This window comes from Pongo abelii, chromosome 9 (assembly GCF_028885655.2).
Source record: "Pongo abelii isolate AG06213 chromosome 9, NHGRI_mPonAbe1-v2.0_pri, whole genome shotgun sequence".
NCBI lineage: Eukaryota > Metazoa > Chordata > Mammalia > Primates > Hominidae > Pongo > Pongo abelii.
The window spans coordinates 15,440,959-15,467,527 of NC_071994.2; the positions used below are offsets into that span (position 1 = coordinate 15,440,959).

Sequence of the window (26,569 nt, forward strand, 5' to 3'; positions counted from 1 at the left end):
GCCCTCTTCTTCTAGGGAAAGACTGGGGATTGGAAGGAGAACCCTAGAGGGCCAACAGAGCCCCTGGGCGTGGCTGGGCGGACAGCGCCTTTGACCGGAGGAACACAACCTCCTGAGGAACTCAACCTCCCCCGGAACTCAACCCCCGTCGCTCGAGTTTCTTTCGCTTCCGTCGGGACTCTGCGGAGTGGACCCGAGTGAACACAACTTCCGGCCCCACTGAGCAGTGTCCTGAGCCGATTCCAGCTAGGTAGTAGAGTGTCGCTGCCTACCTGGGTGCAGGAAACAGCTGGAGTCGCTGGGGGAGCTCCGCGCTGCCGGACGCCCGTGACCATGTGGAGGCTGCTGGCTCGCGCTAGTGCGCCGCTCCTGCGGGTGCCCTTGTCAGGTCAGAAGTCCCTTTTGGTTCCTAAAGACTTTACCCCTCTTCCTCCCCCACCCTCCAGTGCTTTTTCTCCCTAACCCAAAAGGCGGCTCTGCACACGCTTGGTGAAGCACTGGTTAGGGACTACGCTATCCCACCGCCGAGCTCCACTGTAATGGGTTCGTGCAAGAGGGTCACAGCTGCGTCTGGGAGTCGGTGCCCAGAGACCCCGGCTGGCCTTTTGCGGCGCCAGAGACCCCGGCTGGCCTTTTGCGGAGCCTGAGCCTTTGAGTCCATTTAGTGGAATCCGCATCCCACACCTCAAGACTCCTCCGGCGGAAGTACTTTTGGGCGGGCGCGGCGGCTAACTCCTTTAATACCAGCACTTTGAGAGGCCGAGGCGGGCGAATCACTTGAGGTCAGGAGTTTGAAACCAGCCTGGCCAACAATGGTGAAACTCCGTCTCTACTGAAAATACAAAAAAATTAGCTGGGCTAATGTAATCCCATTACATTACAGGTGGGCGCCTGTAATCCCAGCTAGTCCGGAGGCTGAGGCAGGAGAATCTCTTGAACCCGGGAGGCGGAGGTTGCAGTGAGCCGAGATCGCGCCACTGCACTGGAGCCTGGGCGACAGAGCAAGACTCCGTCTCAAAAAAATAAAATAAATAAAAATAAGAAGTAATACCTTTGGCCCAGGTTGTATCGGGTTCCCGGCCTTGTTACCTTCGTCGTTTAACTTGATTTGTCTTTGTAGATTCTTGGGCACCCCTCCCCGCCAGTGCTGGCCTAAAGACACTGCTCCCAGTACCAGGTTTTGAAGGTGAGAGCTTGTCTTTCTCCTGTTTGTAAATCTTTTCTCTGATGGAAACCAGGAGCGGGTGGGAGATGACATAGGAATGTTCTCGTGTTTCCCATCCCCGTTCACTCTTTCAATAAATATGTTTTTAGAGCTTACAGTTTTGCCAACCAATATTCTGAGCACTAGAAATAGAGAACAAAGGAAACCAAAAAAGTTCCCTGCTCTTACGGAGCAGCGTCTAATGAGATAGCTCCCCTAACACCTCCCACTGGTGCGTGTCCCATGGTCCACTCAGCCAGTAGTCATTGGCCTGAAATCTGGATTTTTGGGCGGGCATGGTGGCTCACGCCTGTAATCACAGCACTTTAGGAGGCGGAGGCGGGTGGATCACTTGAGGCCAGGAGTTGGAGACCAGCCTGCCAACCTGGTGAAACCCCGTCTCTACTAAAAATACAATTAGCTGGGCGTGGTAGTTTATACCTGTAATCCCAGCTACTCAGGAGGCCACTGCATTCCAGCCTGGGCAACAGAGTGAGACTCTTGTCTCAAAAGAAAAAAAAAAAAACCTGGACTTTTGATGTTCTTTCCAAATAAGTTTACATATATGCAGTCATCTAACGATATGTGAAAAAGCTTTAATTTGTTAAATTTAAGCCACAATATCGTAAAACTAGTTTACTTTTAAAAAAAGAAATATACTGGAACCCTCAAAAAAATGAATGGGGTCTGTACATCTGAGGGTCTTCTGTACAGAATTGTTAAACCACCATGTTTTGAAAGTACCTTTTGACTTGTAGGTGAAAGCACTACTAAGTTTCTCTGTAGCTACATATAGAAGTTGAGGGGCACCTTCTGAAACTCTGATAGTAATAATTTGATATTTCCTCAAACTCTTCTATTTTGTATTTGTCTCCATTATAAAGCCATACTTGGTTCACTTTAGAAATTTTAAAAAATGATTTGTATGTTAACTTTTTTCCCCAAATTGTCAAGTAAGGATGATAAAGAAGATGTCACATGTCTGGCCTGAAGTTTTGCCCACCCACCCAAACCTGGCACACTGACCTGTGCAGGTCTCAGCATGAAAAGTCCCTGCATATATGAGAGAAAGAGCATTGATCAAAGGATTCCTAGGTTGTAAGTTTCTCAACAAGAATGTGGCACAGCTGGAGAACTTAGATATTTTTATGTACAATATAGTATTCTTCCACTACCCCCATTAACATCCAGAGAGGCAGGGAAATATATGTATATATTTTTGTGACATGGTATGTAGCTTTGCTGTTGAACTGGATGGCATAGACCAGATTATAAAATGTTTTTAGCCTCAGGTTCCTCTTCTATAAAATGTAGATTCAAAATACTACCTGCCTAATAATCCTGTTTGTTGATCTGCGTAATAGTGATGTGTGTTCATGTGTTCACTTTCTGGTAATTCACTGAGCTGTATATTTTTAATTTGGCCCTTTGATATAGCTGTGTTAAACTTTGACAAGTTTAAAATTTTTAAAAAGGGAGTCCTGAAAGAATACCAAGGCTATAAAGTTATTTTAAAGATTAAGTGAAATAGTGATTTCCAAACAATCCCTGTTACAGTGTTAAGCAGAGTTGGTGATTAATAAGTGCATTTGAATTCAGAGGATAAAACTTTGCTATCTTTAAAGTTTTAGAAACATTTCCATTAGCCACTGTCACAGCCAGAAGATTCCAGTGTCACTAAAAGCATCTGCAAAAATGTAATATACCTTTACAGTTACTGTTCAGTGGTAACTTTTAAGACTTTCAGGCTGGATATGGTGGCTCACACTTGTAATCCCAACACTTTGGGAGGTAAAGGCAGGAAAATCACTTGAGGCCAGGAGTTTGAAACCAACCTGGGCAACATAGTGAGACCCTGTCTCTACCAAAAAATGAAGAAAAAAGAAATTAAGACTTTCACCTGTTATAAATCTTTCTAGGAAAATAGATCTTTTGAGATGTGTAGTTTTACTTTATCCTGGTTGTCTGTGCTTCTTTTAGATGTTTCCATTCCTGAAAAACCCAAGCTTAGATTTATTGAAAGGGCACCACTTGTGCCAAAAGTAAGAAGAGAACCTAAAAATTTAAGTGACATACGGGGACCTTCCACTGAAGCTACGGAGTTTACAGAAGGCAATTTTGCAATCTTGGTGAGTGAATTCAGCATCGAGCAGCAGTGGGATGGAAGCTAGGGAATAATAAAATCTCATACTCCTTGAGATAATTTAGTCTCTTCCTCCACAGTTTTTATTAGAACTGCCACCAGTTCCTCTTTAAACTGTATGTACAGAGGTTGCTGGGTACCCAGTAAATAAACATTTGGGTTATACATCTTTTTTTTTTTTTTAATGTAGAGTGAAAATAACGTAAAAGCAGAAGGAAGGGGCTAGCTAATGTGCCCCATAGTCAGATCATGAGACCTTTTCAAGCTCTGGTAAAAATAAAACCATCCACAATATAGGGTGTGGAAGACAGCTGTTTCCTTACTTGTTGAGTAGCTTCCATAAAGACTTGATGTCAGCAGCCACACAAATGGGTGTGCACTAGGATTTGTTTTCCACCAGGCAGCCAGAGTGATATTCCAAAGTCCTCTTCCTGCAGCCTACATAATCACCCCCACTGACCTCTCAGAACCTCCTGCCCACTCTCCCCATTCCTCACCCTACTCCAGCCACATTGGCTTCTGTTCAACTTGCCAAGCCCTCTGCTGTGCCAGGGCCTCCACATAAGCCTTTCTTATGCCTGGCACACTCCTCTCTTTTCCCTTGGCTAGTTCTTTTTATTCTGGTCTTAGCTTTAGATGTCACCTCTTCAAAGAAGCCTTCCTGGCTCTCCACTGAAATGGGTCCCCCTTCACTCTATTACTGTGTACCCTAGGCTTTTCCTCCATGGGACTTATTAGAACTTAGATTTTTATTTTCAATTGTATCATTGAAGCCACAGTTACTAGAAGAGACAAAATAATGAGCCCATAGACGATGTCGAAGTCCGCATGTGTTTCTAATTCTCCCATTCACTTTTAGGCATTGGGTGGTGGCTACCTGCATTGGGGCCACTTTGAAATGATGCGCCTGACAATCAACCGCTCTATGGACCCCAAGAACATGTTTGCCATATGGCGAGTACCAGCCCCTTTCAAGCCCATCACTCGCAAAAGTGTTGGGCATCGCATGGGGGGAGGCAAAGGTGCCGTTGACCGCTACGTGACACCTGTGAAGGCTGGCCGCCTTATTGTAGAGATGGGTGGACGTTGTGAATTTGAAGAAGTGCAAGGTTTCCTTGACCAGGTTTCCCACAAGTTGCCCTTCGCAGCAAAGGCTGTGAGCCGCGAGACTCTAGAGAAGATGCGAAAAGATCAAGAGGAAAGAGAACATAACAACCAGAACCCCTGGACATTTGAGCGAATAGCCACTGCCAACATGCTGGGCATACGGAAAGTACTGAGCCCATATGACTTGACCCACAAGGGGAAATACTGGGGCAAGTTCTACATGCCCAAACGTGTGTAGTGAGTGTAGGAGATAACTGTATATAGGCTATTGAAAGAAGGATTCTGCATTTCTGTTCCCCTCAGCCTACCCACTAAAGTCTTTGGGTAGCTCTTAAGCCATAACTAAGGAGCAGCATATGAGTAGATTTCTGAAAAACAATGTTATTTGTTGATTTAAAAAGAAAACTGTATTTTTATTAAATAAAATTTAAACATCAGTTCAGGATATAACTTCTCATTGGTCATTCTTAATCCCTTAAAAGATTAAGAAATAGGCCTGAATGACTAAAGAGTTCTTGGTCCTCCTGGGGTGTAAGATGAACATGAAGGCTGAAACAAATGTTTGCATTCCCCCATCTATGATGCGAGTCTCACTTAAATGTTTATACTGCCTTTTATGCGTACACACTTCAGGAGCCAGTTTCTGTGATGTTTTACTAGGTTAAAGACACATTTTTAGAGTAAGAAAAAAACAATAGTACATAGGTCAATTGATTCAACATTTATTGATGCCCAGCTACCCATCTTCTCACAATCTTGGAAGGAGGATGTTGGACAATATGCAAGGAACATACTCTTGGCCTTTTAGCAAAACAAACTGATGACAAAAGTTAGAACTGCGTGGCCTTTTCTGGGTCTGAAATTCTCCAAAGAGGGAGGGTGTTTGGCTCTATGTTTGTGCCCCTGCAGAATCTAGTACAGTGCTATGTGCCATGCACCACTTAAATTCTTACTGCTAGTGAGTGAGGGCCCCCTGGGACTCAGATCCTCACAGCTCCAGCTCCGTTTGCCCAGATTAATGTTTTCCAGACCTAACCAGCTGCAGTCTTCTATCCCCTATGAAAACTAAAGGAAGCACAAATTAATAGAAATATCAAACCATTGGCTTTTGAAGGTGGGTAGAAAACAGCACTGACCAAAATATTTTTAATCCCACTTTCTTAAAAAAATAAGGTATCAAACAAAGAATAATTTACTTTCAAAAGTACAAACTTAGCAGTTGTGTGCTCCTCACAGTTGTATACTGTGATTTTTTCATCAATTTTAGTTACATAATCACTAAATAATCTGCACTAGAACTCACATTCACATAGCTGGTTTTAAAGCTGAACACAACTGAATCTTGAATGGAATTGGGGATAGTATTAAGAACAGTTTCTTTTTTTTTTTTTGAGATGGAATTTCGCTCTTGTTGCCCAGGCTGGAGTGCAGTGGGGCGATCTCGGCTCACTGCAACCTCCATCTCTTGCGTTCAAGCAATTCTTCTGCCTCAGTCTCCCAAGTAGCTGGGAATACAGGTGCAAGCCACCATGCCTGGGTAATTTTTGTATTTTTTGTAGAGAGGGGGTTTCACTATGTTGGTCAGGCTGGTGATCCACCTGCCTCGGCCTCCCAAAGGGCTGGGATTACAGGCGCGAGCCACCGTGCCTGGCCTATACCAGTTTCTTACACATGCATTACTGGCCAACAGTTTCAGCTAGCAACACAAATCAATCAGGTGAGAGGTGAAGTGAGTGAGAACCTCATTTCAGCTTTCTCACTTGACACCTTTATCTGTTCTTTGTTATGGTTCAGAGTGTTCTACTGATATGTGAGTTCAGTCATACTATAAACCTATTTCTTTTCTTTTGTGGGCCTGTATTTTGTTATTGGACCACAGTCCCGGGGCCAGCCATCTTCTCCACAGATTAAGAGGCTGTTGCTAGAACTCCACCATCACCACCCATAGAAAAAGCACTTTAAAGTTTCATGTTGTGGTAATGGGGTTTGAAAGGTTGGTAGTTTGCATAAGTAGATCAGCCCATTCCCGAGCGGATTTACACAGCCTCTGATAGTAACAAACCACGTTCTCATTGGTACCTTAAAGAGTTTAGGAGTCAAACCCAAGGATTTGTCCATGACTGAAATAAGAGCTTAATTATAAGTCAGCAGATATTTGAGTACCAGTAAGCAGCAGGCGCTGTGCTAAAAAGTGGGGACACAGCAGTGAGCAATACAGGCATGTGCTTATCCTTAGATAAACTTCACTTTTAAGAGTACTGCTGGAGCCTGAAAGAGGAAACAGATGTAGGGTGGTCAAAGGTGAGACCTAGAGGAGCCTGAAGAGCGGAAGTGCCCTGACTGGACCAACTCACAGCAGTTCAAGTAAGATCCTGTTGAGTTAGGTGTGCTATGATATCTGCCCCTTCACAGCCATACTGCACGTGCAGGCTGTAAGTGTCACTTCCTAAAGAGGCACCCACTCTGCTTGCTTCTCTACCCTGCAGTCCTCCTTTAAACCATCTGCCTAATCAGCTATGTATCTGTACTCCCTGTCCCTGTCCTCCACCCAATTCTGTATACGTTTGTTCTTTGCATAATTCTTAATAAGTAGTTGATTGGTGCCCTGTTTCTTAAGAGGTTTCATAATGGAAAGAGGAGAAGCTGATGAGGAGTCTGCGTGGAGAAGTGATGGTACCACAGAAGTGCAAGGAGGATTAGAAATGCCAGTCGATCAGTCTGTGAGGGCTGTGGGAGATAATAGAAAAATGGAGGAAAAAAATCATAGATTATATAGCATGGTGTTCATGGCTGGGATCACCAAATCCCTCTTACCCGGGGTAAAGGACTACACACAAGGCTGTGTTAACTTTCATTAACCTTGAAAGGGAAGAAATTTAATTGGAATTTACTGTGTGGCCGGCCCTCTTCCAAAAAGTTCAAGATGCACCTAATGCAAGAACTAATTCTTGTTCCTTTTGTCACTTCCAGATACCAAGGCTCAAACTGTTTAGCAGGAATCAATATCCTTCACCTGTACAAAGCATTCTGCCACACCAGGTTGTAGGACAGATTGCCACCTTCTGTCTCCCCTCTCCTCCCACAGACTACCTACTAACAGTTCATTCTTCACTCACTTTTCTGTCTCTGAAACATCCCTTTCTTTAGTTTTCTCTAACCGTTATTAGCACCTAATCCCACCCAGATTAAGGCACCTAGAGTGCCCCCAAGACGCAAAGGTTTCAAGTCAGTGAAAGAAGGCCTGACCCTCCCCACAGATGGCTCACCTTTTTCAGGCAAATATGCTCCCAATGGTGGAAGCTAAGATGATCGCAAGGATAATACAGCAGATCATGATCATGATCTTCTTCTGCTCATCCAGACAAGGAAAGAAAGAATACATGAGAAACATCATCGCAAAAAGTATTCTGCAGGGAGATAGGTGCATGTGGACATGGAAGAGGGTGTGAAGGAGGAGAGCAACAGAAGGAAAAAGGAGATGGATCTGGCTTCTAGGACCCAGAGTGCCAACAGAAATGTTATTTTTGGTGAGACATTCAAGTTAGATCAAAAGGATTCCCAGAGGATGTGTGGTATGGTCATTCCACCTTCTAGATAATATCGTGACAGATCTCCCCCATTTCCTCCTAAAGCCAGATACTCCCAAGGACTGAACCAAATTCTTTTGGGGGGAACACCTCAAATCTGAAACATCAACATAGTTACACTGCATTCTGTGGGAGTTAAACCATGTTCAAAAACTGCACTTTTGAACCATCTGATCCAGCACATGGCTTAAAAAGATGTGAACTGCATTCTAAAACCTGAATAAAAATCACCACATGGTGGCACCAGATCATTGTGTTTCTGCATGGAGACAGAGCCAGAACCATTTCACAATCAATACAAAGTCATTTTTATTTTTAAATTAGCAATAAAATAATCAAGTTTACATCTAAAAAATACAAACAACAACAAAAACCTTCACATGTTGTATTCCAAACTGTAAGCCCCAGGCCTCAATGTCAGAGGAGAGCAAAGGCCTTTAGTGATTTTGTCTCTTGTTGCTGGAGCCCATCCACTGTCTGACATCATAGCCATGGGCAAGAGGATATTGCCTTGGCTCTGTCTGAGTGCTGGATTGTGACCGGCCATAAATAGCCTTTGCAAAGGAAGCTAATGGACAGTGCCTGAATTAAAGGTGCTTACCCTATCCTAGAAAGCATTAAAGTCAAAGCTGAAAATATACATGGTACCCAAAATCAAGGAGACTGCCAGAGACCAGCAGGGGATCTAAGGGATTTACCACTGGGTTAGCACAGATACTACACTTGAAGATTTCCTGGCGGCTGCTGCTGCTGCTTCCATGATAAGAATTAAGTGAGACAAAGAACCTGCCAAGCTCATTAACCCAGTAGCAGGAAGAGCTACTGTGTAGCCTCTGGTGTTCCCCAACTGACTCAGCCCTGCAGATGGGACATCCTGTAGGTCATGTGAATATCAAGTTACTGAGGGATGTTCTCAGGACAAGCCTAGCATAGGCAGCAGGTGGGGAAGGGTGTCAAAAAATTATACCTTCTGTCTGCTAAGCAGAAAAACTTAATTGGGATCAATTTAGCTCACTCCAGAGTTCTCATTTTATTCTCCCAGTATTCATCCAGAAAACAAGTTTCTTGATGATATGGGAAGATCACATTTCCGCAGTGATTCATTTGCAGGTAAGCAAATGTCCTTTAACCCAATTTTTATCCTAGCCCAAAGTTGCCTTTTTTTTTTTTTTTTGAGGTCATAATAGCTTCCATTTTTATTTCCTACTTCCTGAGAGGCACACACTTATGTGTACATATATCTCATACACAATTAGAATACATCTGGAACACATGAGTGAATACACCAGTGTCATGAAATATTTCCAGAGCTTAGGATTCTAGCACCTTGTCCCTTGCCCAATTTAAAATCCCTGATTATTTTTGTCCCCAAGACAATAGTCTCACAAAGCATCACTTTCTAACAATGAACAGCCAGTTTCTAAGACTCAGACATGGAAACATATTCCATACTGTCAGCCTTTTGCAAAGCATAACCTCAGATGACTGTATCATCCTGGTCCCTCCTTGAGTAAATATGAGAGACTACAACACAGAGAAAAATCAAAGTTGCCCCCCAAGCTGAACAACTAAGAGCTTAATTTAAGGCTGAATTTCAAACAAGTCAGCTCTTTAGACCAAAATGACATCTGCCAGTCCCTCATGTTTTCAGGACATACGGACAACAAACAGGATTGGCATCCTGCCAGGTAGAAGACTCAGATCCAAGCCTTCTTGTTGCCGAACTTAGAAGAATCCTTCTGCTTTGTTAAAGATACTCCCGTAAAAAAATACATTGCAGTTTCTGGGAGAATACTCCATGAGGTAGAAAAATACAGCACCTTGGGAGGGTCTCACAAGAGCTTTCCCAGGTGCAAGGCATAATCTGACACACAACAGGGAGGAAGAAAGCTGGGTGGGTTCACACAGTCCAGGAAAAAAAGGTACTTGAGAGCTGGTGGGGCAGGAGGAGGCTCTGAGGAGAACTCAGGGTCGCATCAGGTAGATCACATTCCCCCAGGGCTAGATTGTTAGCTGAGTCAGGTCCAAGGGTGGTCGCAAGGAAACAAAGGAACGGGTGGCACTCGCTCTCAGGAAGGCCATTCAGACTCCATTCTCATCTGAAGACAAGGGTGGCCACACCAGTCTGGAGTGAAATCCGTTTCTAGGAGGCAGGGAAAGGAGGAGCTGATCAGTACACAGGAAGAAGGCAAAGGGCAACAGAAGGAGTCAGCCACAAACCCGGAAGGTGGGGAGGAAAGACCAGAAATCACTATGAAATAGACAAACCCAGGACAGAACCTGGAGTTAAATATCCCACTGTACAAAGAACAAAAGGCCCTACTGTGAGAGGGGAAAAAAATAGAAAAGCCTCTAGGCCTTTTATAAGCCTTCTCACAGGCTGTCCACACCCATGGAAGGACGTGGTGCGAAGGGACAATCCCTAGTGAAAACACCTGCTCTGCAGGTCCCACAGCAGCACCGCTCCTGAAGACAGGCTGCAGGAGCTGCTTTCTGGTTCTCAATCTTCATGAACTCCCTGCTGCCTTTCTTTTAGAAAACAGAAGGACACAATGAAAAGCCTATGGAAAAAGTTCAGGGGTCATATTATGGCTGCTCCACCTTATGAGCTATGTAGCCTTGGGCAAGTTCCTTAACTTCTTTGCTCCTTCCCCGTCTGTAAAATGAGGATACTATGATCTTAGAGCAAGCAGCTGGCACATTACTAGGAAATATAAACACACTGTCTACCCTTCTGTTCAGAGACCTCTCTCCCTTGGGTGACATGGAGGAAGAGGAGAGTCCAGACCTAGGCAACAATCAGTCTTGACTTTGTTAGGGAACATGGAATACACTACAAAAAAAGCAGCTTAACAACTGCTCAGCAATTTAGCAGGTTAAAGATAGGGATAGTCAACCAAAAACAACATATTAATTAGTCTGCTCCTCTTTGAGGAGTTACGTCCTGAAAAATGATTCATATACCTTCTGAAGTCCTGGAATTAGGAATAGAAAGGGGCACCACGAATTTGCATATCATCTTTCATCCAAGGATATGGAAAAATAACAACTCTTATATCTTTTTAAAATTGCAACATCTATTTCAATCAGATTGTTCAGAGCCAAACCAAAATTTAAAGTTCACATACAAAAAAGTCAAAGGCTAGACCCCAAGTGCCAGAAAAAAGAGGGGGAAAAAAAAAAATCAACCAACCACCTGTCTATGAGAGGTTGTTCATCTCACTGTTGCTTATCTTTCAGGATGAAGCTGAATGCTCAGTGCTAGAATAAGCTGACTTTTAGATCCTCTCATCACATGGAAGGAGGAGGAATAAGAAGAGACACACTGAAACAAATATAAAAGGAAGGCACCGCTCTGGGTACTGGCATGGTATTATGTGCCAAGACTTAAAAATGTTTATACCTGTTATTTCAGTAATCCAACTTATATGAGTTGGTAATAAAGAGAAAATTTAAAGGAGAAAAATATTAAATAAGGTTAGTCACACTGTTAGCTATAGCAAAATAACATAAACCTCCAACTTGTAAAAATTTTAAATATTTGAGAGTATGGCCACAATCTCATATTGAAAATTAGATTTACAAAGAGATTTTAATGCTGTGGAATAATGCTTATAATTTTCTAACTGGGTACAAAACTATGGATAATATAGTCTGAACTATGTAAAACTATGTCTGAGTATGTGAACGTGCCACAAGGTTATCAGCAATAATATTAAAAGTTCATTAGTTTTATGTTTTCTGTATTTTATAGGTTTTTTTTTAACAATGCATGCTATATTTTATTCAGAAAAATATTTTAAAAGTCAGTGGCTGGGCGCAGTGGCTCATGCCTGTAATCCCAGCACCTTGGGAGGCCAAGGCAGGTGGGATCACTTGAGTCCAGGAGTTCAAGACCAGCCTGGGTGACATGGCAAAACCCCGTCTCTACAAAAATATAAAAGTTATCTTGGCATGTTGGTGTACACCTATAGTCCCAGCTACTCAGAAGGCTGAGGCAGAAGGATCACTTGAGCCTGGGAGGCAGAGGTTGCAGTGAGCTAAGATTGCACCACTGCACTCCAGCCTGGGTGACAGAGCAACACACAATCTCAACAACAAAAAAATTTTTTGTTTTAAAGTCACAAAAGTCTTAATAGTCCCAATAACCAGATTGATATGCTCACTACTATTAAACGTGATTCAGGCCGGGTATGGTGGCTCACGCCTGTAATCCCAGCACTTTGGGAGGCCGAGGCAGGTGGATCATCTGAGGTCAGGAGTTTGAGACCAGCATGGCCAACATGGTGAAACCTCGTCTCTACTAAAAATACAAAAATTAGCTGGGCGTGGTGGCAGGCACCTATAATCCCAGTGACTCGGGAGGCTGAGGCAGGAGAATCGCTTGAACCCAGGAGGCGGAGGTTGCAGTGAGCTGAGATCGCGCCACTGCACTCCAGCCTAGGGGACAAGAACAAGACTTCGTCTCAAAAAACAAACAAAAAAAAACAACAACAAAAATATGATTCAGGCCGGGCGCAGTGGCTCACGCCTGTAATCCCAGCTTAGGCGGGCAAATCACCTGAGGTCAGGAGTTCAAGGCATTCTGGCCAACATGGCAAAACCCCATCTCTACTAATAATACAAAAATTAGCTGGGCGCTGTAGCATGTGCCTGTAATCCCAGCTACTCAGGAGGCTGAGGCAGGAGAATCACTTGAATCCAGGAGGCGGAGGTTGCAGTGAGCCGAGATCATGCTACTGCACTGCAGCCTGGGAGATAGAGCAAGACTCCGTCTCAAAAACAAAAAAACAAAAAAAAAAACAACAGTGATTCAGTGGTAAGTCTATCATTTTTAACAAATTTTCAAGAAAATTAATAGTCTAAATTTTAGCATCACTATCCTCTAAGGTTCTCCAGGCTTTATAGTTAATGATAAGTGGCTACCTTCTTTTACAAAGAGAAGCTAGGTCCACTATTAGCTGTGTGAACTTGGCCCTGTTATTCAACATTCTCTTTGACTGAGTTTCTTTGTCTGTAAAATGTGCATAATACTGTATCTGTCTCAAAGGACGTTGTAAGGATTCAATGATATGTGTGTAAGGTGTTTAGTACATTGTCTGGTACAACACAACACTCAAAAGTGTTAACTATAGTCATTTAAGACCCAACCAGTCAGCAACAGAGAAAACTCTGCAGATCCAAATCCCAATTCAGAGTTTCATTTACATTGAAAAGGATACAGAAAGCAAAGCCCAACATCCATGAAAATCAGTAGAATTCAGAAGACAGACTCCAGATCCAAGACAGAGGTGTACCCAACTTAGAAGCATGCTTCCTGAGTAAGGGGAGTCACCTGGGGTGCTCAGGTATGCTGGGAGAAGTGGTAAGAAATACAACAAGACAGAGATTGGGGACAGACAGAGAGCTCATCCACGTACTGCAGCCAGAAACCAATAGAACTATGAGGAGATAAAGAATCCACAGGCTACTGAAAGTTTTAGAAAGCTCAGTGTGTCCAAGGACAATCATAGGGGGAAAGAAGAGGAATTTGAAATCCCAAGCTAATTTCCTCTTGAGGAGCCAAATCCAGAGTCCCCAAGAACCACTTGTTTACTTACATTTCAGTGCAGCAGCCTCTTAGGCCACTCTTATTTCAGCCCAACGGAAAGTCCAATAATCAATGCTAAAATGCCCAGCAACACAACTACTAGCACAATGATAATTATCAATTTCTGGAGAGAGGAATAAGACAAAAACAAATCATTATTACAAACAACCAAAAAAATAACAACTCATCCAAAACCTAACCCCTGTCACCTCTACATAGAAAATATCTTACCAGTCTGAGTAAGAGGCCTACATCTCTACATACAGACATCCTTCTAGGATACTTCATTTATTTTTAAGACAGGGTTTTTCTCTATCACTCAGGCTAAAGTGCAGTGGCATGATCATGGCTCACCGCAGCCTCGACCTCCTGGGCTCAAGTGATCCTCCTGCCTCAGCCTCCTGAGTATAGGCATGCACCACCATGCTCAGCTCATTTTCTTTATTTTTGTAGATACAGGATTTTCCCATGTTCCCCAGTCTGGTCTCAAATTCCTGGGCTCAAGCAATCCTCTCACCTCGGCCTCCCAAAGTTCTGGGATTATAGGTGTGAACCACCACACCCAGCCTAGGACACTTTAAATTTCTTAAATTACTTCTAGGCTAGGAATGCCAGCAGAGAGAAATACGGGGCCTCTCTCAGCTCACACTGCAGTTCTGAATATGTGGAGAGACAGAATCAGAGCCACTATCATGGGGTCTCTAAGGAGCAGTTGGCCAAGATAAAAAGTCACTGACTGATTTTTTCCGTTTTAAGAGGGAATGTAAAGGCATTTTTGATAGAGTTCTAATTTCCTACTTTTGCCCATACTCCTACCTGTCAGACCCAGTACACTGCCTGGATATCAGAAAATGCCACCCAGCCTGGATTCACCATGTAAAATAACTTCCCAGTCCCCTAAATCCCTGCATAAGCAATAGGTAAAGTTGGATGAAAAACAAAGAACTAAAGAACAACAATATCAGAGCCCAAGAGAACCAGTCAAAGGAGAAAAGTCTAAAAAGCAGAAGCCACCAGAGCTGGACACCCACAGTCATGAGCACAGAAGCCTGGAAGTCCTTAAGCGGCAGGGGCACCAGAGGGTGGGCAAATATAGTGGTGTGGTAGAAAGAGAATGATTGGGATCTGAACTTGAATCCCAGTGCCTCTACTTACTAGGTGGCCTGAACCCAGTTACTGAGCCCCTGACCCTCAACTATCTCATTTATAAAGTAGAAATAACAGGTGCTCCATCAGATATGACATAATGTATAGATAGCAGTTAGCATGAGCTAGGTACAAGGTAGAGAAAAAGAGAAGGGAGGCGGGGCTTGGGCGCCTGGAGTGGAAGACAATGAAGAGAAGGTTTCTGAACAGAGGAGTCAAGTGTAACATCTGAAAGGCTCATGAGCTAAGTCCAGAAGAAGATTAGCAGCACCACCTGGGCCATGCATCCATCCTACAGAACTGCCTTTCAAGTGTGGGTTCTTGGGGAGATAGCTTGTGAGCCAGATCCATGCAAGGCACACCTGGGAAGGAAGGGCAGGCAGCTTGTCTCTAGGAAAGGCTGAGGGAGGGGTTGATGAGGCCACGACAGAGAGGGAGGTGTGGGCTCAAGGACACAGGTAAGGGTGGCCAGGGAGAGGAGATACTAGTAAGACAGCTGAGACGAAGGACAGCTGAGATGAAGGTGCTCACCCTCCGGGCTTCACTCTGATACTTGACAGCCTTTTTGGTATCTGCCACGGCCCGCTCCACAAAGCCCACTGACTGGTCCATGTTGTTCTCGATACGGTCAATCATGGATCCCTTTCCCCAGATGGAAGAGGTGGTGGCAGCAGAAACAGAGACAGGGAGAGGGAAGAGAAAGAGCGAGACACAGCAAACAAAATGGACTCTCTTCTCTGAAGGCCACAGGAGAGTCTCACCTTCCGGGCCTGACTCTGGTATTTCACAGCTTTTTTCGTTTCATCTCGTGCCTTCTCCACGTGGTCCACTGTGTGCATGACATTCAACTCTATGTTATCTAACATCTCACCCTGCAAAGAACAGACTCTGGTCACACCCAGTAAACATCCCAGGATAGTCCTAGCCAGTGCGGGGAAGGGATTCTCTTTCTTACAATCTTCAGTGGCAAGAGGAGCATCCAGAAACTTTGATGCATGGCCTTCCATGGGACACCCATTCACAGTCCTTGGTGGTGGGGTGGCGGTCACTTGTTCAAGAAACATTCACTGAATTTTACTACTTCTCTGTGCCCAGCACTCCACCGGGCATCCAGAACATACTGTCTAGATGCCTGGTAACTACCTATAAATATACTCTGAGATATCTCCGGACAACCTTTGTTATTTTTTTTTTTAACACTTAAGCACATGGAGAGGAACCGAAATAAGGATATCTCATTGTTCTTAGGACATCACTAGGATGCTGGCCTCTTCCTGGTCATTCAGACCCGAATCAACATCATTCAGCCTGAATTGAGTACATTCACTAACTGCAGAAGAGTGCCTGGCACACAGTAGGTGCTCAATAACTATCTGAGGTGGGGAACATTTGCTTTCTCTAAGTTATTTCCAGGCCCTTTAACTGACAGACATTGGGTTTACCCAAGCTATTTGGTTATATTTTCCCTTCCAGACAGTGGTCTCTTGACAAGCTTCCCAACCATTTCCTAGCAATCACTTCCTGACAGGGAAGTTTGATCATTCCAATTAATCTTAGGCATCTTAGGAATTCTCCTCAACTACCCAACCCAACTCTATCACTTTATGGCAGTCTGTAAACAGAACAAGGCACTTACCACCACTTGAATCTCAAGCCAGTTCCTCGGCAAGGCAGTGTGGGGGAAAAGAAGAGGTGGGATGGAGGGACTTGTGAAATGGTCTCAGAGGCCAGCAGGGAATGGGGGGAAGCACCCAGGCCCTCAGCAGGGAACCAATGTCAAAAACTAGTCAAGCTGTGCTCGAGCTTCAACTAGGTTGTGCAGTCTGCCTACTACAGAAGCAATTTTCTCTCCTATCCAAGTGTCAGAGCAGCTGGAAGTTCATGGCAACAGTGCACAGCACCATGACCCTGTGGCACACTTAACTGTCCCGTAAGAACTAGGAACCATCTAACTATGTGAAACTAGCGCCCTATGCAGGCAATCCAGAATTCTATCCCGAGCAAGCATGCCTGGGGCAAAGTAAGCGTCAAACTAGCACCACGAGTGTTTCGAGTCTTTCTGTCAATGCTATTTTGCTACCCCTTCATTCATGTTGTTGTCTGCTCTGTGCCTTAGCAAAAGGTGCCAAAATTAAAAAAAAATACAAACAGAAAAAAAATGGAAAAAAATAAAAATTTATGTTAAACCTGAGTCTTCCCTGTGAACTAGAGAAAAGATCACATTTTCAGTGTCATCAGTGAACTAGTCCATATCAGGAGGCTGTTTTAAAACGTCACCATTAGGAGACCCGATCTCTGATTTTTAAGAAAGAAAAAAGACAAATCCTGGGAGGATTGCTTGAGCCTGGGAGGTCAAGCTGCAGTGAGCTGTGATCATGCCACTGCACTCCAGCCTGTGCAACAGAGCAATACTCCATCTTAAAAAAAAAAAAAAAAAAAAGCAAAAATCCAGGGGAACTGGGTACTTGACAGAACACATCAAACCCTGTATCAACTAGCAACGACTGCAAGGCCAAAGGGACGGGCAAGAATGACAAGGCTAAGATCACCCAAAGTGTCAACATTCAATTCGAATGCACACTTTCCCACGGGATTCTGTTTCTCCTTTACGCAAATTCCCAATGGTTCTCCCACCCTACCTCACTGGCTTCCAGTATTCCCTTCCTCCGTGTTCTCAGGAGACCCTGAGCTTTCCTCTCCTCCCTCCCCATGCTGGGACTCACTGCCACTTACCTGATTCTCCACCAGCATGGCGATGTCCATAAACATGTCATGAAGCTCCTTGATGCTGCTCTCCAGCCTCACAATGTCCTTGTGCCGTCCCTCAATCTCACTGAGGGCTTGCTTGGAAATCTGTGAGTCAATGATCTACAACAGGCCACACACAGACTGTTAGCTACCCCTGCAAGAAAGGCTGCCCCTGCCACAGCCCTCACGCACACTCCTGGGGAGCTCCTTGCCTCCCTGAACTCCCTGCACCTGCAGCTCCCCCTCCACCTGCTGGACTGCATGAGCTCCGCAGTGGCCTCCCTGCTCATGAAAGGGATGTGCTATCCAAGCACACAGGGCACTCACCCCAGAAGTGAAGATGGCCGGGTTGCCACTCTCCAACATCTCCTCCAGCTCCTCGTCGGTTGTCTTTTTGCCGGCTTTGTAACAAAAGAAGTAGAGCGTCAAATATAAGATCACAGTGGAACACCATCTGATAAGGTCCCTGAAAATTAGGAACGTGACTTCCCTATAAAGACCATGGCCTTTACAACACTCCCCCAATTGCCTCCTGATTCATCTTATTTCTCCCCTAATCCAAGCCATCCTTAACATTATCAGCAGTTACCTTCCTAAAGCACGTATCTCATTACATTGTTTCCTAGCTCAGAACATTTCCTTGCCCCATTCACTACACTATGGCGTCCAAGGCCCTCATAACATGCTAGTTCATGGGCAAGCCCTCCCTCAATCCATCCTAACCTTACGCTACTCCAGACACACCCTTTTTCCAGACCGTAGACAACCTGCCACTCCTAAACACACTTGCTCTTTCTTGATTATGTTCATACCATTCCTCTCATCCAAAGCACCTTCCACTCCACGGGGCCCTGCCTTCCACATTACTACATTCCTAAGGGGTACGGCTTTATTTATTTCTCTAATCCTCCCAGCAACTTACACCACACTATTTCATAAATGTGCTTTGTTGTCAAACAGACAGCAAAATGATACAATGAGTCCACAGGACAGCAACTGTTTGGCAAGCATTTCCCCTCTATATAGGAGACAATGCTGGACCCCATACAATAAAATTACTTGGGCCTGATAAACACAGTGTCACCTTTCAGCCTACAGCCCAGCATTCAGGATGTGCCAGTGCTGTAGGAGCTGCCCTAGACTTAGGCACAAAATGTGCTTGCTGCTTGCTCTACCAGGGCCTCAAAACTTGGAATGGACAACCAGGTGGCAGGAAAGGTGGAGGGCACACGCCAAACCTCAAGTACATACTAATTTCGAGCTGCCGCTGGATTCGCCCTTTGCTGCGTTCTCGGAAGTCCACCTGAGCTTCATTGTATTTGGTCATCACCTCCACAAACTTCCGAGAAAGGACAGAGTGCTGTGGGATGATGTAAAATGCAGTCAGGCCCCAGTGGTTCTGTAACTGTTATAGAACCCCTCCCCACCCCCACATAGCCATCTACAATAGCACTAGACTTGGAATCAAAAAACCAGGTGTCAAACCAAGTTTTCTGTTTCCTAGCTTTGCGCCACTGGGAGAGTCCACTGCCCTTTCCAAAGCATGGTTTCAGCACCAGTTTACTGAAACCGGTTTACTGCTGACCTCACGTGGTAATTGTGAGGCCAGAGGTCATCTCTAAATCTGAGCCCTACATCCACATGGACTAGTAGCATTTTTCTGGCACAACACTTGGCTTGCATTCTAAAACTGTCAGATTCCCTTCCCACATGTCACACTTAACAAAGATCCTTGAGTTCTTACCCTAAACTCATCTCCCCAACTTTTCTTGCTTATAAGTAGATGCATTCTCTCAACAGCCCTGGATGCCTAAGCTAAAACCTTCCTAATAATTTTTATTCCTTGCTCACCTCTCAGCATCAAGCCCTACTTACTGGTTTCTCCTTTGGAAAATCGCCAGTATGTATACTTTTTCCAAACCCACTACCACCATGCAAATTTAGACCAAAACCCTTGCAAAAACCTAACTAGGGACCTTCCAGTCTCCTGCTTCTTTCCCACTTGTAAACAGCTTTCAAATGGCTACCATAATAATCCTCCTAATATACTGCCACCTGAAGCAAATGCCTGTAAGTTATAACATCAGATCCAAATTCCCCAGACTGGCCCTCAAAGACCTCTAGAATGTGGCACTACATTATCTACTAAAAATTATGTGTCCACTATCCCACAGCAAACTTTTTTCTCCAGAAAGCCTATCGTCTTCACGTCTGCCCCTTACATCCAATCCCCACCACTACCAACCACTGCTGCCAACACACACACATGTGCACGCCCCACTCCTGGCCCTGTGCCTCTCAGAGAGTGGAAACTACTTCCTGAGCCTGCTCATGTTGGCACTCTGGCCCAGCCTCCTCTGGCTACCCCCAATTCTTCCTGAGATCTTTTGATGCTGAGAGCACCATGCATGTGTCTTCTTATCCCATCCTCCTGCTGGGTCTTAGATAATAGCTTTCCATGCCACTTCAATGGCATGCCAGTTCTTTAAGGACAAGGATCATATCTTTGATGACCCCTAAAGTGCCTAGCTCTAAACTGGACAACCAATGACTAACAATTGTTAGAAGACATTAATTTCCTCTCCTGTAAAACAAGGAGACACACTAAACCCTAAGCTGTGCTCTAGGAAGCCTGAAGAAGCTCTTCAGGGGTATGCAACCATAAAAAATGATGAGTTCATATCCTTTGTAGGGACATGGATGAAATTGGAAATCATCATTCTCAGTAAACTATCGCAAGGACAAAAAACCAAACACCGCATGTTCTCACTCATAGATGGGAATTGAACAATGAGAACACATGGACACAGAAAGGGGAACATCACACTCTGGGGACTGTTGTGGGGTGGGGGGAGGGGGGAGGGATAACATTAGGAGATATACCTAACGCTAAATGGCGAGTTAATGGGTGCAGCACACCAGCATGGCACATGTATACATATGTAACTAACCTGCACATTGTGCACATGATGTACCCTAAAACTTAAAGTATAATAATAATAATAAAGAGAAGGAGAGTACAGGAGAGGGGCCAAAAGGGCTGGACTCTGGCCCTGACCCCTGTTTCAACCTGGAGAGTTCTCCTTTACCAGTTCTTCAAATTGAGTTTCAAATAAGGATTGTATTAAAAAAAAAAAATCCCTTCAGTTAAGGGAAAATAATAAGAGATTGGACTAGATATTCGTGAGACCAGGAAAAGTCTTACCTGGGATTTCCGAATCCGAAGGTCTGCCGATGACCTGACCTCATCTTCTTCAATATGCTTCTCCATGCCTAAAGAGGAGAGGAAGGTTATACTTGCAACCTATCTCCGCCTCTAAGAAACATGCTATTCAGTGAAACTTCCTCACTCATTCCCACACATCCAGCCCACGGAGATGTAACAGGTGGGTGTCACCTCAAAAGGTCAGCTCCCAGATGAGTCACAGGACGTGCATTCCACAGCCTTTACGATGAACAGGTTTTGGCATAACAGTTAACAGCATGGGTTCTGGTCACCATGAGACTTAGGCTTGAATCCTTGCCCTGGCACTTACTGGGTGTGACTTTGAAAAAGCCACTTAACCTCTCTTAATGTACCTGTTCTCTCATCTGTAAAACAGAATAACTGACAGTCCCTCCCTCACAATACTAATGTGAAGATTAAATGAGAAGACACATAAAGTGCCTAGCACAATGGCCGGTGCACTATCACTGTTATTACTGGAATCTGCTACTAATGACTCCTCCAGTTAAAATAGTTATTGCAATATACTTGGGGGGAAGAAATGGTAAATTGAGCTGAGCAATAATGCTTTCTCTTCTGATCAATAGCATGCATGCACCAAATACACTGGGCAAGAATGCAGGCTCTAGCAACAGAACTAAGTACACCTTCCAGGCTCTGGAAGAAATGAATCTATGACAGTAGCTTCATTGAACTATACTCTCCCAAATGGCGGGAGTGAGGGTATGGGAAGGTGGTATGCCTAGCCCACCAAGAAATATCTGTAGACTGAATGATATCTCTTGTATTTATATATCTCTAAAATGACTATTCAAATTATGTAGGTGGCTGGGCATTGTGGCTCAAACTTGGAATCCCAGCAATTTGGGAGGCCCAGGAAGGTGGATCACTTGAGGCCAGAAGTTCAAGACCAGCCTGGCCAACATGGCAAAACCTCGTCTCTACTAAAAATACAAAAATTAGCCGGGTGTGGTGGTGCATGCCTGTAATCCCAACCACTTGGGAGGCTGAGGGATGAGAATCACTTGAACCCAAGAAGCAGAGATTGCAGTGAGCCGAAATTGAGCCACTGCCTTCTGGCCTGGGCAACAGAGCAAGACTCTGTCTTAAAAAAAAAAAAAAAAAAAAAGTATGTAGATGCCAGGGAAATAAGACCAATAAAGAAAAGTTGATGGGCCAGGTGCGTCCCAGTTACTCAGGAGGCTGAGGCAGGAGAATCATTTGAACCCAGGAGGCAGAGGTTGCAATAAGCCGAGATCGCACCACTGCACTCCAGCCTGGAGTGAGACTCCGTCTCAAAAAAAAAAAAAAAAAAAAAAAGAGAGAAAAGTTGAAAGACTAAGTTAAAGGACCAAGTCACACAACTACTCAGCAGCTGAAACTGCATTTTAATTCTCATCTCCTAGCTTCAATTCTGGACGCTTTCCAGTACAGTCAGGATTTAAGAAAAGGTAAATTTCTGGGGCTACAATGGATCATTGCGGGGACAGAGCCCAAATCACAAGCAAAGATGGACCAAGAGGTGTCACTTCCATCAAGAGGAGTTTCAGTTCGGAAAGCTGGACCCTTGGGGAGCTGAGATAGATGGTGGTGGGGACTGGCTTGTTTTCTTTGTTCCCTTCTTACTCTTCAGTTTGTTCCGGACGTTATTGGCCCTTTTCTTAATCTCAGTCGTGAGCTGCTCTAGGTCATCCTTGGTTTCTGGGTAAACAAAGGCAGGCAGAATCCGTTAGAAAGGAGAAGACTGATTCCTTTGTGAACTACAGCAATCATCATCAGAGGAGGCGAGCTTTCTCAGGCATCCACTGCCAGAATGGTATTTATCCCAATGCACTCCCCAGAATCTGTCATTAGAATCACAGAGTGCTTTTTTTTTTAAAGGCATTTTCCAGGCACCCCATCTCAGTCTATAGAATAAAAACACCCAGGGTTGGAACCGCAAAATCAGCCCTTTCAACCCTCCTAAGTAATCCTGCAGCACATAAAACTGTGAGAACTCTGCTTTTAGAGGAAAGAGCCTACCATGGGGGCTTTGGTTGAGAAGGTTCTAGGGAGCTTATGGGGAAAAGAGATTTCAACAAAGGCTAATCAACTTAAAATGAGGCAAATATTGATGACACACCTACTACACACATCATAGGTTGTATGGAGCAAACTAAGTATTAGCTATAACCATTCATTCAAAAGCCATTCTTCAGGCCCTACTACAACTTTGGAACAGAGCTAGAAACTATGGAATCAGAAAGAAGATCTAGATTTTTCCTGCAAGGTGTTTAAAGTCTAGTGGGAGACAAGGGAGAAATAAATCAGCAGCTCTAATATGCAGTGTGGAGTAAGGTATGAGTTCTGGTCAAGGTGTGCACAGCCTGGAGGGATCTGGAAAAGCTTCTAAAGATGGAGATGAGCAGGACTGAGTCTCAAAGACTGAGAGTTGGCCAGGTAGAGAAAGAGACTAAGAGCAGGAATCCCACAAGAAGAAACAGTAAGTAAAGGGTATGAGTGAACAGGAAATGTCTGGGGAACCAGAGAGTTGCTCTGGCTGAAGCATGGGAAGCAGGAGGAAGACAGCAGGAGACGGGCTGGCTGGGAAGACAGGAATGTGATCAAGACAATGCCCATATGCTCTGCTAAAGTGTTCCCACTTCAGTCTTTAGGTAATAGGGCCCATGGGAAAAATGAAAGAGTGGAATGACAGTGTCAGGCTTGTTCCCTGTTCTTAAGGAACCAAAAATATAGCCCTAAACCACCCGTGTCCAAACCGTGGAACGCATGGATTTTTTTGCTTATCTGTGGTGGCTGATATCAGGAAAATTATGTGCAAACCTTTCTTTTAGCTCATCAGCTATCGTTAGTGTATTTTATGTATGGCCCAAGACAATTCTTCTTTCAATGTGGCCCAGGGAAGCCAAAAGGTTGGACACCCGTGCAAACAATTAGGGGAGAAAAAACGTTTGCCTAGGTGGTGGTAACAAACAGGAGTTTAGGAATAGAAGGAATTTCTGTGAAGTCGAACCATTTTGGAACACCTCATGGAAAGAAAAAATGGACTTGATCTGGTAGGATTTGGAAAGAGGGCTAGGAAAAGCATTTCAGGCTTGGGAAATAGTACACACAGAGGCTCAGAGGAGGGACAGGGCACAGGGTATGTAAGCAGCAGTGGGAATCGTCGCCGGTCAGGAAGAGGGACTAGCTGGGAAAACAAGAAAGTCTGGCTAAATGGTTGGAGTGGGACCATGAAGAGAAAACCTTGACTGTGGCCAGGCAGTAGGAGCTCAGGTAAGGTAAAGGGGAGGGAAATGAGATAATATGTACACTAGTGCCCTGTAACTTGTACACTTCCCTACTGCTCACGAAGGGCAAGAAAACAAGGCTGGCTCAGCCCCAAGGAAAGGGTGATTGCTGGGTGACTCAGTTCTAAGTAAACACTCACTTGGCTCTGGAATCGGTGCAGAGAGAATGATACTGTAGAGTTTCTTAGCCTCCTCTACATGTTCTGAGATCTTGTCAATGTTAAGCCGAGTTTCCTCAATCTATAATCAGAAAGACAATAACCTTCATCATCAAGGAGGAAGTACAGGTCCATGGCTGAGATAAACGTTTGGCAGAGCTGCTGGTGAAAGCTGCCCATCTTCTGGGTTTGTGGAAGAAGATAATGACTTAAAGTCCTCAGGTGCCCAGTGAGTACCCTTTCCATGGTCAGATAAAGTCATCTCAACAGAACAGTTGTTAAAAATCCATACTTGTTGCTCCCTTAGAGTAATACATTTGCCCACTTTGGATGGAAGGATTCAGGCCAAAGTCAAGAAGAGCTAAGAAAAACCATGAAGAATGATCAGAGGGGGAGAATCAGCAGACCTTAGCAGGCAGAGCCTTAAAGCCTGAAAAGTGAGAACAGAAAACAGTGAGGATGAAGGAGAGGGGAAAAAGGAAGGAAGGAAAGAAAGAAGTGAAAGGAAAAGAACAAACCTAGAGAGTAAAAAACACAGAATGAGAGGAAGAGAAAGACAGAAACAGACAGGTCGGGCGTGGTGGCTCACACCTGTAATCTCAGCACTTTGGGAGGCCAAGGCGGATGGATCATGAGGTCAGGAGATCAAGACCATCCTGGCTAACACGGTGAAACCCCGTCTCTACTAAAAAATGCAAAAAAAAAAAATTAGCCGGGCATGATTGCGGGCGCCTGTAGTCCCAGCTACTCGGGAGGCTGAGGCAGGAGAATGGCGTGAACCCGGGAGACGGAGCTTGCAGTGAGCCGAGTTCGCGCCACTGCCCTCCAGCCTGGATGACACAGCGAGACTCTGTCTCAAAAAAAAAAAAAAAAAACAGAAACAGATAAAGAAGACAAGGAGAGAAAAAAAGAGAGATATTAGGCAATGAAGGTCTCAGGAGACAGCCCAAGCTTCTCTAGGACATATATGTTCTTGTACTAACTGATTTTCTCAGACGATCAGGACCCAGTAGCTCGAGCCACAGCCCATTTCTGCATATTTCTAAGGTTCCTGATTGTACAAGGCTGTGGGTATCATAAAATATTTCCAGCAGCACTTCATTCCCAGGTAGAACGCCACTGTCAGACATTCCTGCATGAGCTTTGACTGCAGCCTCAGCTCCCCCTTCATAGGTGCCCGTGCCACTGGTACCACAGCCCTGCTGCAGTGGAAGCCTATGTACAGGGAACAGGGCAGGAAGGAGAGACCTCAACACCTGCAGGGTCTATCTGCTTCACTCTCAAAAGTGAAGGGCACATCAACATTGCAACAATTAATACACAGAAATCTTGTAAAATGTCATACAGTAGGATCCTAACATCTGAGATGCAACAAAAATAAAACTCAATGCATATGCAGCTTCCAGCATCCCTCTTTTCCCATGGATACTTCACCTTTTTCAAAACCTGATTATAGCTCTTCATATTCAATAGAAAATAGGAGAGGCCAGGCACAATGGCTCACACCTGTAATCCCAGCACTTTGAGAGGCTGAGGCAGGCAGATTACTTGAGCCCAGGAGTTCAAGATCAGCCTGGGTAACACGGCAAAACCCCATTGCTACAAAAAATACAAAAATCAGCCAGGCATTGTGGCATGCCCCTGTAGTCCCAGCTACTCAGGGGGCTAAAATGGAGGATCCCTTGAGCCTGGGAGGTTGAGGCCACAGTGAGCCATGATCATGCCACTGCATTTCCCGCCTGAGCAACAGAGTGAGACTCTGTCTCAAAAACAAAAAAAAAAAAAGGGAAAAGAAAGAAAATAGGAGAAATAATACTTGAGCTCTCTAGCCCTCAAATCAGTACTTTTGCCACTGGAGCACAGGATTTTCCCCTCTATAAATATATTGGCTTAGATGTGCCAGTTTGAGAGTAGAGCTGCTTGCTGAAAGATGTAGCATAAAATTACAATGTAATAATATCATGGGAGTGTAAACATACATACAGGTAACTGCCCAAATATTTGTAAGCATTTTAAGAATTTACAAAACAACCTATAAGACTGGACCGGTACCATTATTCAAATGAGGAAACAAGTTTAAAGAAATTATAGGTCACATAGCTAGTGGTAGGGACAGCATGCAAACAGTGCCCTCCACACTCCAACTGGGATGTTTTTTTCCATTAGATTGAAGAGTTAATTTTTTTAATTATCTGTACTGTTTAGCAACATTCCAGCCCTACCCAGCTATAAAAAGGGCCTCTGTTACAACCTAAGAATACTCACTGATACGGTTTGGCTCTGTCTCCCGACCCAAATCTCATCTTGTAGCTCCCATAATCCCCATGTGTTGTGGGAGGGACCCAGTGGGAGACAATCAAATCATGGGAG

General features: G+C 44.5%; 2 protein-coding genes across 4 annotated transcripts in view; one reads left to right on the plus strand and one right to left on the minus strand.

Annotated features, from left to right (window-relative positions):
- Positions 1–218: 218 nt before the first annotated feature.
- MRPL16 (mitochondrial ribosomal protein L16) lies at positions 219–4,904 on the plus strand. The gene is given in 4 exon segments (NM_001132842.2): positions 219–388; positions 1,121–1,186; positions 3,185–3,333; positions 4,207–4,904. Coding segments are annotated over 4 exon segments (756 nt in total). The 5' UTR covers positions 219–333; the 3' UTR covers positions 4,693–4,904.
- A 3,421-nt stretch (positions 4,905–8,325) lies between these two features.
- STX3 (syntaxin 3) overlaps positions 8,326–26,569 on the minus strand; it is a 48,122-nt gene continuing 29,878 nt past the window's right edge. Inside the window, exons 3-10 of one of the 3 annotated variants that reach the window (XM_002821734.4) lie at positions 24,182–24,281; positions 22,378–22,452; positions 20,731–20,798; positions 18,777–18,885; positions 17,853–17,926; positions 17,511–17,645; positions 15,539–15,649; positions 8,326–10,184 (exon numbers count right to left, since the gene is read on the minus strand). In XM_002821734.4, coding sequence (XP_002821780.2) covers positions 10,137–10,184; positions 15,539–15,649; positions 17,511–17,645; positions 17,853–17,926; positions 18,777–18,885; positions 20,731–20,798; positions 22,378–22,452; positions 24,182–24,281 — 720 coding nt within the window. In that variant the 3' untranslated portion in view covers positions 8,326–10,136. The other 2 variants (XM_024255086.3, XM_054524330.2) reach the window with 2 other exon arrangements.